The sequence below is a fragment of the Acomys russatus genome, chromosome 30 (genome assembly GCF_903995435.1).
Source record: "Acomys russatus chromosome 30, mAcoRus1.1, whole genome shotgun sequence".
Classification (NCBI taxonomy): Eukaryota; Metazoa; Chordata; class Mammalia; order Rodentia; family Muridae; genus Acomys; species Acomys russatus.
Window position 1 is genome coordinate 28,445,446 of NC_067166.1, and position 19,568 is coordinate 28,465,013.

Below are 19,568 nucleotides of genomic sequence, written 5' to 3' on the forward strand. Positions count from 1 at the left end.
TTGTCCAAATGAGCCAACGTTCTACTTCATGAATACTTGCTTAGCCATATTTATTGCTACTTTATTCACAATAGCTAGAAAATAAAAAAAATATTAAAAATTCTTTAACTGAGCAATGAACAATGAAAATGAGGTAGATATATGCTATGGAACCGTTCAGCTGTAATGAAAACTAAAATCATTATTTGTGGAACATAGCTCTGAATCTTTAGATGTGAATATTTAACATAGAGCAACCATTAAAACCAAGAAAGTAAAGGAGAACAGTGGGTCACAGAGATGGAGAGGAAGACGTTAGGATACAGGTGCTTTGAACGAGATATAAGATTATGAGGGTTGGGTCAAACCTGGGGAGGGAGGAAAGAAGAGCAATATAGGGATAGAGGGAAGAAGGAAGGATAAATAACACTAGAATGTTTTAAAATCCATAGAGAGTGACTATTTTATGTTTACTTAAAATTGAACATGGAGAGATGCACAGAGACACACAAACACATAGACAGACCTGCACACACACACACACACACACACACACACACACACACACACACACACACACACACACACTTAAATGAAGGTACTCCAGTTGGGGCGACAATGATCTCTTAAAAAGTCAAAGATCAGTTACTGAAATTCCAGTGCAGGACATGGGAGACCTCTTTTCAAGCTGCTGGTCAGGAGAGTTCATAAAACCTCTAAAATATAGATTATTGACTTTGAACTCCCCCACACCAGAAACAGAAGGTAAGACCTTATTACTAAAGGCACCTTGAGCAAAAACTTAGAGGAATCAAACACAAACTAACCTGAAAATCTCATGCCTGAGGACTAGCTCTCACTGTTTTGGATAGAACTATGAAGGGATTAAAACAGTCACTGGCCCAATCTCCCTGTAATGACTACAAGCTACAGAACTGCAAGTTATTTAAAATGGGCAATAGTGGCATTTATATCATGGGGTAACCAACAACTATTTAATTGGACTTAGTACCAGAGAATAAATACATCGTACTGTAAGCTCATCCCAGTACATGTGGCCAGTAAGGACATATACCTTTAAGAAGAATCTGCTCCTACCAATTTCCTAACCCAGTACAATTTCTAACTGCATTCTAAATATTTGTCTTTACCCACAGATAAGCTGAGCTCTCATCTCTTGTCATTGAAACTTCAATCAGAAGCAGACAAAGAGTGTTACACAAAGGCAAAACTGGTGAAAATGCCAAGGACAACAGATCACTGGGTGGCAGCCCTGTTTGATACATATACTACATACCCCAAACACTAAAGGTTTTGCAAATTTTGTATAAGATTGCATAAGAGAACAGAAGGATTCTAAGAGTTGGAAGATCAGCACATTTCCTGGGAGATAATGCTTTCCCTGTATGCCAGGCAATCTGGGCGTATAAAATCCCAAAAATATAGCTGAAAAAAAAAAAAAGAGCTAAAAATGACGACACCAATTTACATGCCAATGTTGATGGAACGATCTCATGAGACACCACCCTTGATAATGAACTATTGCCAATAAACCTCTGCTGAGAGAAGAGGAATCAGCCTTCTCCTGGGGAAGCTTTCAAATAGGGTATCTAATACCAATTGGTCAGTTTTAAGCAAACACACACACGAACAGCGCAAAATGAAATCAGCAAATTGTGCTTACAAACTATTCTGTATATAAATAAAACTACTATAATTAAAGAATAAAGGCTGTGAATTTGAAAAGGAGTCAGAGAGAAGGAAAGAATTGTAAAACAAATAAAAACAGTAGGTAACCACGTAAACAGAGTACTCATTACTCATATGTGAAATGTTCAGACAGTATTTAGAGAATGTTTAAGGTTCTATATGGCAGTTCTAAAAATCCATTTGAGGCTGGCTGAGTAGGATGGCTAACATGTGTCCAGAAAGATAACTTTCAAATTAATATATTTCTTAATATATCTATTTTAATCCTAATTTAAAAAATTATTTTGATGCCACCATGTTATAGATATGATATTTCTATAATCTGGTACTTTTGTACACATTTAGCTACAGATTGAAATATTCAATTGTAGATTTTGAGTTAATTTCTGCAAATGGATGCCAAGATCAATTCACAAACCGAACCTGAACTTCATACATGAACTCTAGATAGCTGTGAAGATAAAGGCAGTGCACTTGATTTACATATAATTTACTAAGACGCTCCAACAAAGAAAGACACTGAAAGAGGTTTGGCTTAGTTTTGAAGTAGGAAAGTCTTTCTACTCAACTAAAATTAATTTTGTTGTTATTAATACCTGTATGTAAACCTCTAAATATATTATACTTAATATAACATACAGTGTCCCATGTTTCTCTGATTCAAATCATGGTGAAACAATCATTTATCTAATAAAATTAATTTAGAGGACTCCATGGCAACAGAATGCTGCACAAGCCGTTTAGAGTGACCCTACCACATTGGCAAACTCTCCACTGGATTTAAATGCAGTTCTCCCATAACTCTACTTGTCCGGATTCTCTGTACACCGTTCGCTGAATTCTCATGTAGGACTTTTTGTTATGCTGTTTCCTGATAATCTAGAGCTACTTCCCAAAGTCACCTTAGTTCAAAATTTCCTGTAATTTCAACATGACTGCCCTGATTTTCGGTACACTGCACTTATTCTCCCTTTTAGTATGTGCTCCTAATGATTTGGTAGACAGTCACTATATTACGGAACCACATGAATGACCACAGACATCAGCTTTTGTCATACTTCGTCTCTTCGTCCTACATCTAACTTATGTTTTCACTCGAGTGCCCAGGAAGCTTCGTTGGACAGAGTACGAGATATCGGCCTTATTTTGTTATTCCTTCTCTGGCAATGCACTTACTATCGCAATGCATTGTTGTTTTCTACTGTTTTAAAAGTATCTGGGTGGTAAGAAAGGCACTATGAATTAAAATCCTCTCATTTATGAAAAGAGGGCTCTACAGACATTTGGATATTTTCCTGATTTATGTGCATTTTATATTTGCACATGGAAAACTAATTCCCACAAAGACTACATAGATGAACTTTCTACTTTTTTGTTTCAGACTCTGTTGCTAAATGTTAAGACTTTATGGATAAACACATGCACATAACAAGACCTCATACTTCAATTTAATTTAAAACAGTCTATTTAGATCTAAAACTACTTTCATCTTAATGGTGGTTTTACATTTTGAGAGTGTGTGCCTGTCTCTGACATTTTTAGAATTTGCAGCCAGTTTGATCCTAAACTAAATCACACTTTAACCTTAAGAAAGAATCACAGCAAATTCTCTCTAGTTTATTTCCATAAATGACTCTTATTATTAGGGAAATGGATTTGTCCCCTCCCCCTCTTACCTGAATCCATGGCCACCTGTCATTCTCAGCAGCTGTCCAGGCATTTATAAGTCCCTTCTTATTGAGCCGAGCATAGTAGGGGTACCATTTCTGGAGCCCAAAAAGAGCTCGGTGAGTAGATGAAGCTGTGATTTGCTGATTGGATATGATCCCACCTTCGATTCCTAATGGCCCAGAGCATTCTGGAAAAAAAAATCAGGAAAAATATATATGAATATCTCTAATCATAAGGATATCAGCCTTTATGGCAACGGCACTTAAATGAGTTTAGTTTGCACCCATACACCTTTCAGCCACACCCAGCTGGCAGATCTGTCCACTACCACACTTGTAAATAATGATAGGTAGCTGTCACTTTCTGATCTATGTGCTTTGTAAGTAGCTTCTCAATATTTTATCTCTTCTATTATATGATATAGATTTGTGCTGGTCTATTGTCTTAAACTGTGAGCTATATCAGGAAAAGCTGTTTCTTTTAAAAGGCCTCTATTCAGTCCACAAGAGAAACTCAAGTCACATTTCATATTCACAGCCATTAGTAAGACTCGGAAGTCTTTACTCCTTAAGAAATATTTGTTGATAATTTTTCTTGACAAGAATAAATATGGTTTTTGAATCAAAACTATTGTGATGCTACTATTTGCACTTCTATGAATTTTCAAACTTAATATACTTTTATAAAAATTCATTGCATAAATTTGTTGAAATTTATAATCTAATAGTTACCTATGACATGTAAATAAAAAGATGGACTATTCAATAATCTTTATTATAAGAGCACATAACTATGAGCCAGAATGTACCACAATTTCAGACTTACAGTATGTGATAAATTTAAAATGTTATCTCCAATATTTTAAATGAAAATGTACAATTCTACATGTATAGTTTATCCATTTAAAAATTTAGGAACCTATCAATTTTCTACACATATGTAACTTGGAACCATAAAAATTCTCAATAAAAATTTCAATTCCTAAGATTAAAGCATGGATTAAGATAATATGTTCTTATATATCAAATTCTTAAAATTATAAGTGAAGGTAAAGTCATATAGAGCTACACTACAAATATGTATTAATCATTTCACAAAATTTCACTTATTTTAAATTTACTTTTAAAATTTTAATATAATTACAATGATAATATATTAAAAACTAGTAACTGTCTTTTAATTTTCATTAATGTTTATATGTTGAAATTTTTATAATGCAGATTTGGATAATCAATAACAATTCTATTATGACTTCTAATATCTATTAGCTATGAGAATTCCTGAACCTATGAATAGAGAACATTGTTGGGGTATAATCTGATGTATTTTGATGCTAATTACTGCTTACTGTCCTGTGACTTACCTTTTGCTTAATAAAAAGCAAAGGAGATAGGTGGGGCTTAGAGAGGAAATAATTCTGGAAAGAAGAACTGCCACAAGAGAAGGAGAGAGAACCAGACAGAGGACAAGAGAAGGCAACAGGTTCTGACCGAGCTCGAGTGCACGCAGATCGGAAAAGGATCAGCATACAGGCCAGACCAGTGAACAGGCCAGAGACACCCAGGGACACGCCCCGTGAAACATACTAGAAGGTTCACTCTTGTTTTCCTTTAACCTTTTCCCCCTATTGTGTAAGGTAGTCAGGTTGTATAATAAAGTTTAATTATTAACAAACAGAGCCAATAAGTGTCGCCCAACGTGGGGCCACATTGTCATTATTAAATGTCAATATATATCAGCTTGATTGGTGATGATTGCCGAGAGCATTATAAGTTTTAATTAATTTAATTTCCTTATTAATTATATTTAAGTCATTCATTTTGTTTCATTGGTCACTGTTTGATTGACATAGAGTGCTTCTATTCTAGTCTTTGCTCAGTCAATTAAACAGCCCTCTGAAAATTACCAACACTTCTCAAATGATTTTAAAATCTTAACAATACAAATATGGATGAGTAATTATTTCAGCATATTATTTTAGGAAGTATGAGATAAAGTGGTTTCTTTGCAATTAACAATTAAAAATCATTCTTTTTACTTGTTATATCTAGCAAATGTTCTCCTTTCTGCACGCATTTGACTCTTTTATCATTACCTGAGAGAACTGTACATCTCATGAAGAAGTCAATATTTCTAATTACAGTGTTAGTAAGCATAATAAGCAAAGTCTCATATTCTTAAATACTTAACATTGAAAAACTCAAATTTTGATTCTGTGGACTTTTGTTTTCTTTCACATTTTAAGTCTCAAGAGTTTTACAGACTTCATAAAAGGCTGGGGGACTCTCATAACTATTTTTGGTTGGTCTATAAAGACTGCACAAGACTGACTTTTTGATGAATATCAGCATTAATTGGCTGTAGTTCTTTGTATAAGATTGAGAAACCATGGAGTGTAGATTGTACCTATGTTTTTAGGGATACACAAATTTGTATTTAGCTGTATATTAAGCTACTTAATGAAAATAAAGACCATGAATTTTAAAGAGAGAAAGTAGGGGAAAGTAGGGTTTCGATGGAGGAAAAGAGGAAGGATTTAATTATATTATATATCAAATATAAAAAGTAATGTAAGAAGAATATCGTCATTAAAAAAGTCTCAAGGACTCTTGTTTATTCTTTGTATAATGTTTGTATACCAAGATGCTGAAAATAGAGAAACCATTTACTGATGACCATTTATGTTAAAACCTAGCTTGATCAATTAATCTTCATGGCAGTCTTAGCAAGAACTGAGTAGCCTTATAGCACATATAAACACTTTATATCATACTCAATAGTGTTTTCAGCACTTTGAAAAGAGAGACTAGATTTTTCAACCCTACTATTCAGTAGTTCCTTTTCGGTGCAACATTTAAACTACCCATGCTTCTTTATTAGGCAGCAAATATTTGCTATGAACTTTTGTGTTATCGTAAGTGGAACACAAATGAATGATTTCCACTCTGCTATTAACTTTTTTTCCCGCATTTCTCAGTCTAGTATATAAAGGAGTTGAACTATATTAAGGGTGGACCCCACAGGCTTTACTACACAAGCTGTGAAGCTTTTATATGTGTGCCAAGGGAATTCTGCTCATTGTATGCAATCCTCATTTAAGCTTCATAAAACACAGGTTCTGAAGATCCACAAACTCTGTGCTAACCACCTTTGGGCAATCCAGTCTCTCAGGAACTGACATATATAGTGGAATTACTTCTACGTAGTTTGGACGTTCAGTGATTGCAAAACTGAAGGCAGTTTTCTATTTAAATGCCTTCAGTCATTTCTTTCTATCATGATTGTAAGCAATCTTACGAGGAACAAGGCCTTCCTGAAATTTATCTGTGAAATTTCATATGCATAGAACCCTCATTATTGCCTTGCTTGCATCAACAAACGTGTGGAGGGGTAGAGGTTATGGTAGGAAGACACTTTTGTGGGACTGAGAATACAGAACAGTTGGGCTGGGCTAGCATGAAGATAGTTGTTGTTTTCGACCCCAATACTACATAAAGATGCTGTGGTGATGCATTTATGTAGCATAAGAAAGTAGAGAAAGAAGGATCAACATCTCAATGCTTTAGTTTTTATTTGTTTACAAATTTTGTGTATATGAGTATTATGTCTTCATGCATATCTACAGACCAGAAGAGGCCATCAGATCCCGTGGGACATCAGATCCTATAGTGAACCACCATTATTAGTGCAGGGAGTTGAATTCAGGACTCTAGAAGAGCAGCCAATACTTTTAACTATTGAGTCATATCTCTAGACCCAAGCTAAAGGTATTTTTTTTTATCAAGCCACATAGCATGTTCCAAGTCATCTTGGGCTATGTGATATCCTGTCTCATACAATCGAACAGAATATGGAAAATATTCCTTTTTAAATTAGTTTTTACAATGGAAATGGTCTGCAGTAGTTGGCTGCAGTTAAAGGCTACTGAGACACCTAGCACAGGGAAGCAAGAATGGTCTAAGGGATGCCAGCAGAAAGTCCACAGTAGTAACTGAGTGATTTTGCCTATACCCACACACACACACACACACACACACACACACATGTATGTATTTAAATTTCATGTACTGTAAGACTTCTAACCTATTTTAAGGTCCCTTAGCCACACAATAGTCCTTCAGTTGGCAATAAAGATGATAAAAGGTATGCTCATATGTTATATTTCTAAAGGGTTTATGTCTACTAGATATTTTTAAATGACCAACCTCATTTATATGTTGTCAAGTTTATAAGCATTGATTTTACCAGTTCCCAAATCCATATTGCTGGTTTTCTTCAGTCTTTTGGAATATCTGTGGAACTATTATTCCACTTACATATATCAGAAAAGCCTGTCACCATAAGCTGAATTGTGAGGGATTGTTCATGAAGCCTGGATTCCAAAGGGAACCCCTTATCTCCTACATGAAAATTTCCTTGATGATTTTTATTTATTTTTTGAGAAAATATTTTATTTTTATATATTTGGTGTTTTGCCGGTGTGTATGTCTGTGGACTCTGTATGTCTGGCGCCTACAGAAGCCAGGAGGACACATCAAATCTCCTGGAACTGGAGTTACAGATGGTTGTGATCTATCGCATAGGTGCTGGAAATAGAAGCTTGGTCTTCTGTAAGAACAGACTATGTTCTTAATTGCTGAGCCTTCTCTTCAATTCTCATGTTATTCTTCACTTGTGTTTATGGTAGCTTTCAATTTATCAGTTGTAGAGTCACTAAAATTAAGATGTGACTTTCATTTGTAAATAGAGAACATTGCTATATAAAATCTTTAAAATTCCATTTTAACTGGACGCCAGTTGAAGAGACTCTGGCCTTTTAACCCTTTCTGAATAGCACTAGAAGTATTCACTATTACATCTTTAGATGCACATTTCCTTACACACTTCAAGTGCTTGATAAATAAGTGCTGAACTTTTTTTTTTTTTTTTTTTGTATACAGGAAGCTGATGAGTAAATCCAAATCTTACATCTATCCCAGAAGGGCACATTGTCACAATAGCAGCTTCCTTTGCTAATGATGGGGATCACAAAGAAATGGATGTCATCATCATAAAAGGTTTGGCATCTAATTTTCTTTAGCCTGTGCTGTATTCTTCCCCACTGCCCTATTAAACACAACAGTATAATAATAAAGGGAGATGTTACAATTCAAAATGCAAATGTTATAGACCTATGATTAAGTGACCTCAAGCAATTCATAGTAAGATGCTTAAAATAAATATATTATGCGTAGGCATTGTCATCAATATATAAATGAGAAAGAAATATGAAGTATTAATTCATAAATAGCTCATTGTATGAGAATTATGTGTTTGAAGATTACATCCTGCTGCTGAGTAGCTGCATGTGATTTTCAATGTAATACTTTAAAGAAGAAAAAAAAGAAGGTATCATACGATTTCATAACTGAGAAAAAAAGAGAACAAGAAGTTAATCCTATAAAAATGGATATGGAACATAGAGTGATTCTTCAAAGATTGAATATGGTCATTCTGCTCTGACTTTATTTGGGGAAATCTCTTTCCCTGAGAAGAGGATAGGGGAATGAACACCAAGGGAATACAATGATTATTTGCAAGGGCCTTCTGAGTATGAAGCTGCTCACAAAATGAGATGGATTGAAACAGTAAGTGGAAGCGAATGGCAGTGAGATACAGAAATGAGTGTGAGGGGGTGCAGGGTGACCACCTGGGACTCCGGAGAGCTGCCATTCGCCGAGGCTCTAAAATGTGACCTGGAGACTGCCAGTGTCTCCAGAACTGCTTATTAAATGTGAATGAGTATGTTGGTTGGGTTTCATGTCAACTTTGCACAGTTTAGAATCACCTAAGTAGAGAGCCTCAACTGAGGAACTGTACTGGTTGCCTTAGTTAACACAAAGAACCAATCCAAATGAGGTTCACGACCTTTGGTGGCAGCCCAGGTTACAAAAGACAATGGAAGGAGGACTTTTCACCATCTGCTAACGTGGCCTTCCCTCTTGCCGCCAAGCGGACTTAACTGGTTGCCACTCCTTCTGGAATAAATCCCTTCTTTAATATAGAAGTAGAATTCCATGTTTCCATTGCCCGTAAAGTGTCAGCAATTCTCAAGGAATCTACATCTTTTCAACACAAGATTGCAGCCTTATGATGTGAGCAACTAGTGGATTGTTGGCCTCTCAATATGAGACAAGTGTTGCTACTCTTTCAGGTACACATTCATTCATTCATTCATTCATTCATTCATTCATTCTATCAGTTCTGTCCTTTTAGAGAAACCTAACAAATTTATCATAGACTCATTCAAGTTTGACTGATGAACTGAACTTTTATTATATGCTTATCTGTCTAAAACCCATCTGCTCTCCATTAATTTGATGAGTTCGGAAGCACATATACCCATTGAAAATCTGCTACACATTAGGTACTTTTCTCAGTAATGTCTATATAAGGGGAATGAACAAACCATAAAAAACCTTGTACTCAAAGAATTAATATTTTTGTGCAGATATGAACTATAAACAAATAAGGGACAAGAAAACACAACAAGTTAGAAAGTACTATGAGGAGAAAAAAAGAGTTATGAATCTTATCGCCCATGAATTTTAGATGATCAGAAATCAACTCTCTGGAAGGTGACTCTAAATACAGTGACTGAAAGAGAAGGAAAACCAAACTACTACGTTATTTTTATAGACCTCCTTTTCTCGTGTGTCATATGTTGCGTATAATATGGTTGTGCTCAATGAACAGAGTTGCTGGGAGGGGGACTCACAGTGCAGTCTTGGGCTTAATAAAGGAATTCTTGGAAAATTTATAGGAGCTAACATAGAAGTGAAGAAAAGGAGATAGAGTGACATGATGAGGGAAGTAGAAGCAATTTGATATCAGGAAACCAGCATGGATTTGCAGGGTGTGCTAAGGGTAGGAGGGAGGAAGTGGAGATAGATTACAAGATTCCAATGAAGAACTTGCTTATATCCATGGTAGAGTTTTGAAATATCCAAATTGTAGCCATATTGTCATTTAATGTAGATCATTCCCACTGCATAGGTAAGGATATATTTATTACAGATGACAGAATTATAACCAAATAGTGATAGTAATTGTCTCAGTGAAAAGACGGGTATCTAAGGAAAGGTTAGCAAAGATAAAGAGTTAAAAATATTCAAAAGTAAACTTTGTTAGAATTAGTAATGATTTGAGATAGGGCGGGGGAAGAGCAAAACAAGACACTTTACTCTCAAAGGTCACAAATAGCAAATAACTGTCCTTAATTGATAGGAACACATGTGCTTAACGTATGAAATTATTAAACCCGACTTCTCTTGAGAAATTGATTAAGGTTCATAATTGCTTCTGGACTGAACATGAAAAGCCTACTTTGTCTCACCTGCATACCCAAGTGACCATAAATCTCCCGTTACCCAGGCTTCAAGGACATCATCGAAGGGGACAACCTGTTTTGACACTCAAGCATGTCCCTGGTGCCTACAAACCATCCATCTTAACTGTGTCTGTGTGTCCATTGCACCAAGAAGTGGGAGTGTAGCTTTGCAAGCAAGGACTAAATTTCTCTTTGTATCTAATAATAAACTTCAATTTGAGCATAATTTTTAAAAATATGTTTAGAAAGAACTGATTTGTAAAAACAAGGCAAAAGTTAAGTAAATAATACAAATTACAAATTATGGGAGTCATTGCAAAGTCTTATTTATGCAATTTGTTTGAAATAAAGTCATGTTCACTTATATTTTCTAGAGGGTTCAGAGACATACTCTAAATATTCTTTATATCCTCAGTGAGGAGGAAGAGCTTCTGTGAGACTGATAGTAGGACAATTTCTTTTTTATTAAGCTGCCACACAGCACTGCAAAGGGTTCCTGAAATATTCCATCATGACCTCTTTAGTGGGTGCAGTGGCTCTGTGATCTGTGCAGAATTCTGCAGCTAAGTGTAGACTACAGCGGTGTAAATGGTAGTCTATATTTGCAGGATGTGAGGTTCTGTTTAGACCTCCTTGTTCTGTGCTTGTTTTTGTCATTTATAACAGTGTGCCTAAGCTAATGGGATCATTCAAGGGCAAAGACTATACAGTTAAGGGCATCATTTACATAGTCACTTAAAATAACTGCGCTCAGGGTTGTCTGAATGGACTGGAAATGCCTCCCGACCCCAGGCCAACCTTTAGATTAGCATGGAGCAACAGAATGAAGTCACTTGGCAGGTTGAACAGGAGCAACTGGGCCAGCTGGGGACAAGATGAAAGCAGCCTCTCCAGAGTGTTGTCCAGCGTGAGAATAGCTTTAGAGTGAAGTCACCCCATCACCACCCCCCCATCCCCCCCCCCCAGTCTGCAAACTCATTCTCTGGAGTGCAGCAAAGCGTGGCATCTGCGTTTTATTGATCTCACAGCTGACAAGTGAACAGTGCCTCAAGAAGTCTCACATCTCGCTGCTTGGTGTGCTGATTAAGCCTTTCAAATAAGGGAGACGCGCGGGGCTGAAGTGTCACAGGGATGTAGTGTTTTCATTCGCTCTATCTCAACGTTCAGGCATCTTTAGAATGAAAGGATTTCAAATTAAAAAGCCTTGTAATGGACAAATCTCTTTTAAACATCTCCGGTCCTCTTTTCCTTTGGGCGTCTCATCTTCTCCTACAAGCCAGTCCTCCACTGTGCTTAGCATAGCATGGTAATTGTGCTGAGCACAAGGACTGGTAAATAAATTACTGCTGACCTCCAATTCTGCAGAAATTAATGCTGATTCAAATGGAAGCTTCCTGCTGTGCCACTTGGGCCAGAGCTTTCATTTATTCCTAGTATTTGTTTTATGTTACTTGTCTTCAGACCTAGCCCTAAATTCATAAAGAGGCATCTAGATTTTTTTTTTCATCCACTGTGGCCAGAGGGTTGAGAGGAACCCCAAAGGTGTATTTTCTAATGACACTTGACACCTAAGCCCCCAAGCCTTTGATCTGATTTCTCTCAAAGTTATCATTTTTCAGATTTTAGAAAACAATGTCAGCAGAAAGTAGGCAAGATATGGAAGGCAGACAGGAAGTTCGGAGCAGACTCTTCTCAGCAAAAGAGCATGACCACTTTAGTTTGGTTGTGCGATGCATAAGAGATGAAAATGCCCTCCCAGGACATGGGGTGGGAATGTGAGGGTACATACAGCCTTTCCTGTACCTACGATTCACCAATTCCATGATATTTTCTTGTCTCCTATGTAAAATGTTCTCAATAGTCACTCTAAAGTGAATGCAGCATTTGACAATGTATATTTTTCTCCAACCAAGAACTTCTTTGCACCAGTGTGTAATCCGCAGAGCCACATTCAGGCAACTCACAACCTCAATCGCCATAAGTTATTTTTTAATTATCATTAAAGTTTCATAAAACATTTAATGTCTTTGTATCAGATGATTGCTTGTTTCAGATATATGCTATTTTGTTTTCACAATCCTGAATCCTGTGGTTCTCCCATGTGGGGCATTAGGAGCTATGCCTCCAATTGTATTAGGGGCTATGCTTCATCATTGTCACATATTGGAAAGACCAGGATACGTCCTGATTAAATACTATGGGAAACAACTATTTGGGTATATGTACTTTTTTCATGAGATCATAAAGTTTTCAAAAAAATAAAAATAAAAAGAAGAAGCTACACTTCTCTATGATAAATGCTTCTGAAACACTTCAGACAACGTCTTAAAAGTTGCATCTCTCAATTTTGAGAGCTGATGTAAAACAAACCACAGCTTCTGGAATTAGAACCTCTTTTTGGAATGGAATAATCTGAATACAGATATAATCACCCTAAGGATTCATCAGATTGAGTGACTCACAAAAATTTTTTAAAGGCTTTTTTTTTTTCCTTTTGGGGGCATGAGAACACACACGAATAAACTCTTGGAGGTAGAGGAAATGTCAAATTTAAACGAAAGCTGCATAATATTATGGATTCAATTATCAGCCATCTAGCTACTTTTCCTGTAAAGTGAGGATATGCTTTTCTCACCTGCCTTATCTGAAGCCAATTATGATATATATTAGTTTCAATTAATTGGTGCAACTCAGGAAAATGTTAAGCCTATGAATAAATCAAAGGGTAGCAGGAAATTATCCTTTAATATTGCTCGAAGCTGAACAGCATAGCACGTCTATTAATGAGGCATGCTGGGAGCTACTTTACTAGAAGAGTCCATTTACATACCCTAGTATGCAAAGAACAGCATTTCTACTGTGGCAACTGACAAAACTTTGCACAATCGAATGATAACCATCCCAGCACAGGGAAGAGTGCTGCAGAAAGACAGCGAGGAGTGTGTTTTTGGTTGCTTGTGATGCATGCTTTTAAAGCAGAAGTACTGCATGGGCTTTTCATGTGCTAAAAGCAAGTCTGCAGCTATTCAAAGTCTCAGTAACTTCCACTCTGTGCTTAACTGCATTTTCCCCAGTTATGAAGGTGACAGTATGGCATGATAAAACAAGTGTCAGAATAGTCAAAATCCTGCAGGAAAAAAAAAGCCCTGAAAATGTATACTTATTATGACTTACTTGCAAAATACACATCTGCACAGCACAGAGTCAACAGTTGATATAAGGCCAAAATAAAATCCTAAAGAGGGCTTAGTTGCTGCACATCATGAGTAGCTAAAGAAAATGTTCAACCTATGGTGAAGTCACATTACTGCACTTTTAATTTATTCACATCTTTTAAATGGTTTTCTCAGATGTAAATCCAGACCAGTTTTTCCTAAGCATTTCCTCTGAGGCTTGGTTTATAAAGCAGTATTTTTGGCAGACCAAGCAATAGTTGTTATTTGTGAGACAAATTAGAGTCCCAAACCTAATCACCTGCTCTATCTATATCCTGTACAGTATTTTTATACATTTCTTTGCACTGCGTATTATCTAAGGTCACATATGATGTCTCAATATTCTAGAGGCCAAACAAACACAGTGGGTCAAACAAGCTGTTGCAGATAACACCGCAGAGCACAGTGAGCTTTCGCAACTTATTGTGGAAATCAGGGGACAAATTCTGAATATAAACAGAGTCTGAAAAAGTGCAGATAATGATCGGCTCATTTGGATTCTAGAAACATCTATTCTGTGTATTCTGTCTTAAAATGTAAAGGAATGTTTGCATGATTTAAAGGAGAAAAATGTTACCTCTACAGCCTGGAGAACTGCTGGGACTGGTTCAAGAAACTAAAAAGATCTGAGGCTGTTTGGTCTGCACCACGGGAGCTTCTGGGCAAGGCCTTCTGCAGAGGAGGCAAAGGCATGCCGAAACCGCAAGCTTCTTTCATCTGTCAGCCCTGTACATCAGAGTCTCAATTGTGTGTTTTCTCTCTCTTTTGTTTCTAAGTATACATACAGACAAATACACATGCATATTTACATACACACATGCATGTATATCATCCAGGTTTCCCAGCATGCAGTTAAGACAGGAGATGAATGTTGTACACTATCTATCTACAAATTCAGCATCCCCACAGAAGACACTACCAATGAGGTTTTACATATCGAACTCACAATGGCTTCCGAGGTCCTGGAGGGGATAATTCCATGAAGAATTTTGAGCATATTAAATACAAAGCTACTAAACCACAAAAGGCCTTACTAAGTAAGGAACATTCTAGGTGAATTTAATAGAGTAACAGTTTTATTATGAGTTTTTAGAGCTGAGACTGGCTTCTCTCATTCAGTGATGGATAGAGAATAGTCTGGCGAAACAGAAGTTCTGGCTTCTACCTCTTTTCAAGTTCATTATTTGTAAAACTAAAACAGACTGTGCTGTGCTGTGGTGTCCAAGCTAAACCCTTTGTTAGACACGTTATTTGAAGGAGAAATCGCTAGAACTTGTAACAGTAATGTCTATATGTCAGTTTACAGGCACACATTTTTGGTTTTAAATACAGATTTAAATCTTCAGTTGCTCAAATAAAACTGAGCATTAGACATATTTAACAATATATTCATATGGCATAAAATGCTATTTTTGTACATTGAGGCAGAATACAGTGTTGTTATATAGATTAGTCTAACAAATGAGTATATAAAATATATTTATAGGCCTATAAAGGCATATTACATATATTATCAAGATGTAAAAAATGATTAGAATGTTACAGTTATAAAGCACTGTATTTTGTCCTATTTCTAATTTTGTTTGCTTTGCATTTGAGAGCTATTTTTTTTGAGAGTCATTTTTTATTGCTGTCTAGACTAAGTTTCAACTCCACATCTTCTGACCTCAGCCTCTGGAATTGCAGGCTTTAAATGCCTTTAAAGAAAAAGAAATCTATGTCTGTTTCACTGTGGAATTACAGAATTATCTAGAAGCCTGCATTTTACGAATGACAGCTAGCTACTGTGACATGTTACTATAACATGACAGGAGGCCAAGAGTACCATCAGGACAGCATCATATCATGAGTAACCTGAAATACAACAAGAGTTATCATTGTTACCTCTGGAAAATCCTGGACAAAGTAGAAGTTATGTACTTTTCTTAGAAAGTTTTTTAAAGTAACATACCTAAAAAAATGGGTAATATCGTATTTTCTATCCAAGTCAACATAAAACATAGTTACTACTTTTAATATAAAAGAAAGATACACAGCATAAAATATAGAGAGAGGAACAAGGCTACAAACACTATATTAGAAGGAAAATATATCATTAGCTAGATAATTTCTCCAATTCCTAATTCCTCTCTAGCTATAGCAAAGATGATCAGCTCTGTGAATTATAAATTGTGCTGATGGGAAGGGTTGTACAAAAATATCCTTGCAAATATTATTCTTTATATATTTATCATGTCAGTTACACTAAAAATGCAAAGAAGAAAACAAGATAGACAGTCATTTTGACCCTAGAGATTTTCACAATACGTAATTATATCATAAAATATTTTAAGAAAAGGAAAGAAAAGTAACAATATAATATACTATATAATATAATATAATTAATGACAATCTATAAGCATGTAAAGTGCCTCTCTGATTTTGGCAAATTCTCTCCTGCTACCTGCCTTTCACTGCCACTCTGCCTAAGAACGGAATGCAGTTCCAAAAAATGTGACTCTGAGCAGAGCTTTGAGCCCTCCTTCAATGACCACTTTCTCTGGAGAAGCCAGAGAGTTTGGGGTTTGAATTCCTACAGCACCATGACCACTGTATGACCTTGGGGAATTTACTTAAGCTTTGGAAGTTCCAGATTAATCCTATTTTCAGTTGTGTTGCACATTAGATTAATGTGCAAAGACACATCTCAAACAAATTCATTCAGAACGGCTTGTATAGGAGCCCAGTATCTTTATTTTAAAAACATCAACACAACCTAAGCATTACATGAAATCTCTATAGTAAGGGATTCATCATCTGTGTATTAGAAAGGATGTCACTCACTTACAGGTTTGCTCAGAAGGTCAGGAACAATACTGAGTAAGAACTTATACATCATTACAGCCAGTGTGCCTTCAGTGAATTGTGGTACTTGTGTTAGTTTTCCGCAGTTACACAGAGCTGAGATCAAAATCCATGGATGGGTGAAATTGATGCTAATGTAAATACCCCGGGACCCATGGTTGAAACATATGCTGTGGGTTCTGACAGGTTTAAATCCATTTGTCTCTTCTCAGAGAAAAAAAAAAAAAAAAAAAAAAAGAAAGAAAGAAAACTTTACTCATATTTCCCATGCAAAATATTCACTAGTAGAAAGTACAAATATACACATATGCACAACCATTAATCATACAGTTACAGAAAGTGATTCAAAGCATCATGTCACTTGGCATCTCTTTAATACCGTATCCATCATTACATATTTTTGTCACTAAAGCATTCAACTTGTCAGATAAAGCTGTTTGCCTGAGGGAAATATAAGCCGTGGCTTCGGTAATGAATGAAAATGAAATGATTCCCCAAAGTATATCACCAGCCTTGCTGGAAATAAAAACAACTAATTAAATAACCTCCTTTTAAAGTAGGTCTGTGTCTGGCAGGCACGTTTCTCTATGGTGATAGAAACCAAGGGTCTCTTATGGAAGAGCCTCGCATTAACACTGTGACAAATCAGATTACAACTTAAAAAAGGACATATATGATGAATATTTTCAGCCAATTTAATATCCAAATCACGGTCCATTTAGAATAGGCGAAGATGCTGTTTTAGCTGTGGGAAATGTTACTGAAGTAATCAGTATAATGTAATGGGCTTTTCCTTCTAACCTGAAGCCCCTGTCTCCCCCCTACACAACATATATGTTCTGTTTCTGCATGACACATACAGTAGCAACCAACAGTAATAAAGTGTTTTCATTCGCATTTTTAGTTCTCTGATACCACAGATTGGATATATTGAAGAAAATTTGTAAATTATATATATTTAAATGTGATTCTGACTGGAAGGCAGAAAATTCTTTTTAGGTAATTATCTATAAGTAGCATTGGAAAACAAAAGTTTTTATCCATCTGTATCTAAAAGAACATTTCTTCTTTATTCTTTCATTTTTATTCAGATTGTAATTTAATTATATCATTTTACCCTACTCTTTCCCTCTAAACCTTATTTCTCTCTTTCAAATTCATGGCCTATTTTGTAGTTAATTGTTACGTGTGTGTGTGTGTGTGTGTGTGTGTGTGTGTGTGTTTGTGAGTGTCATGTGTGTACATAAATGTACCTAGATATGACCCACATAGTCTGTGTAATGTTACTTGTATCTATATATGTGTGTATGCATATACACTTTTAATTAGAACCCACTCAGTCTGTATAATATCACTTGTATACATTTATGTATTTGTATATGTACGTGACCCATTCATCTGTGTGATGACCCCTGTGTTTCTACACACACACACACACACACACACACACACACACATATGTATATCCTGCTTATTCTGAATCATTTCACTCTTCTGTATATATGTGTGTGTATACACATATATTCCTAAATACAATTTGTTCAACCTATATAGCTTCATTTGTAAAAATATATATGTGTTGTTTATAAACACAAAAATTTTCTGCTCAGTCTGTATTATGTTACTTATATGTATATTGTGTGTTTTTATACTCACATATAAACTGTACAAACTGTATAATGTCCCATGTACATATGTGTGTATATACATATAAATACACATACCTTATGATACATCTGTATAATGTCACTTATATGTACGGTTTCAGAAATTTTTATTTACATATTATCCTTTCATCATAAAGAAAATGGCATAGATTTTATTCTCCCAACCTTCCAGTGTACTATTAGAATGATATGAAGATCCAGTTTTGTTCAATATTAAATTGAAAATATAAAATAGAGTAAAAGTGGTAATATTAAACAACCATATTTTTGAAAAGTCTGTATTTGTAGAAAGTTTGTCACTCAGCATGCGCAAGACACAACAGAGAAATTGGAGAAGTATCCACCAAATATCACGAGCAAATTACTTGCTTCAACCTGCTTTAGTTACAGCCTATTTTTGTTAATTTACCAGTAGGGCCTAATAATGTTTATTATGAGGCCTATAATTATTATTATGACAGTATTTTCTAACATGCTAGCAATCAATCAAGACACAGACATCTGTTATATTTTAAAATAGCCTTAGTTAATCTGGGGAAGGCAGATATAATTTCTCTAAACTACTTCCTATAGTGGGGCAGGGACCTGCCCCAATGCCTTACCATCTGCTTTTAAAATTTTCTATCAAGCTATCTCTCATCCATAATCCCATATACTTGCTAATGTTCTTCATCTGGGCCAAATCCTTCATCCACACTGGCCATGTGGTTCTCTTCCATCTAAGCCATGGTGGCCTTCTTTCTCTTTTCTTCTCCTCCAAACTCTCCTTCTCCTGAGATTCGCTCTTTCTTTCTCCACACCCAGGAACCTTAGCCATGCTTAGCTCATTAGCACTGCTCAGGTGTTATTAATTAACATAAAAATACATCAGACCATGTTCTAAGAGTCTACTACAATCTATAATATATACTCCAGCACCTATAATTTGCATAAGTAAAATTTATTTCCAAAATGAAAAATAATACAACCTTTGCACCCTGTATTGTACAAAGCCACCCTAAGTCTTATGGGTGTAACCCCATTAGCTTTAGTCTTTTGTCATGGTCTATCTACAGAGTTGCCAAAGAGGTGAATTCAATATTCAGTGATTTGGAAGTTGCACAACGTATGTAC

At 35.8% G+C, this 19,568-nt stretch overlaps 1 protein-coding gene across 2 annotated transcripts in view; it reads right to left on the bottom strand.

The window, feature by feature from the left end:
* Edil3 (EGF like repeats and discoidin domains 3) overlaps positions 1-19,568 on the bottom strand; it is a 468,021-nt gene that overhangs the window by 152,541 nt on the left and 295,912 nt on the right. For both annotated transcript variants that reach the window (XM_051172620.1, XM_051172619.1), the window contains one exon: positions 3,366-3,547. In XM_051172620.1, coding sequence (XP_051028577.1) covers positions 3,366-3,547 — 182 coding nt within the window. The remainder of the gene's footprint in view (positions 1-3,365; positions 3,548-19,568) is intronic.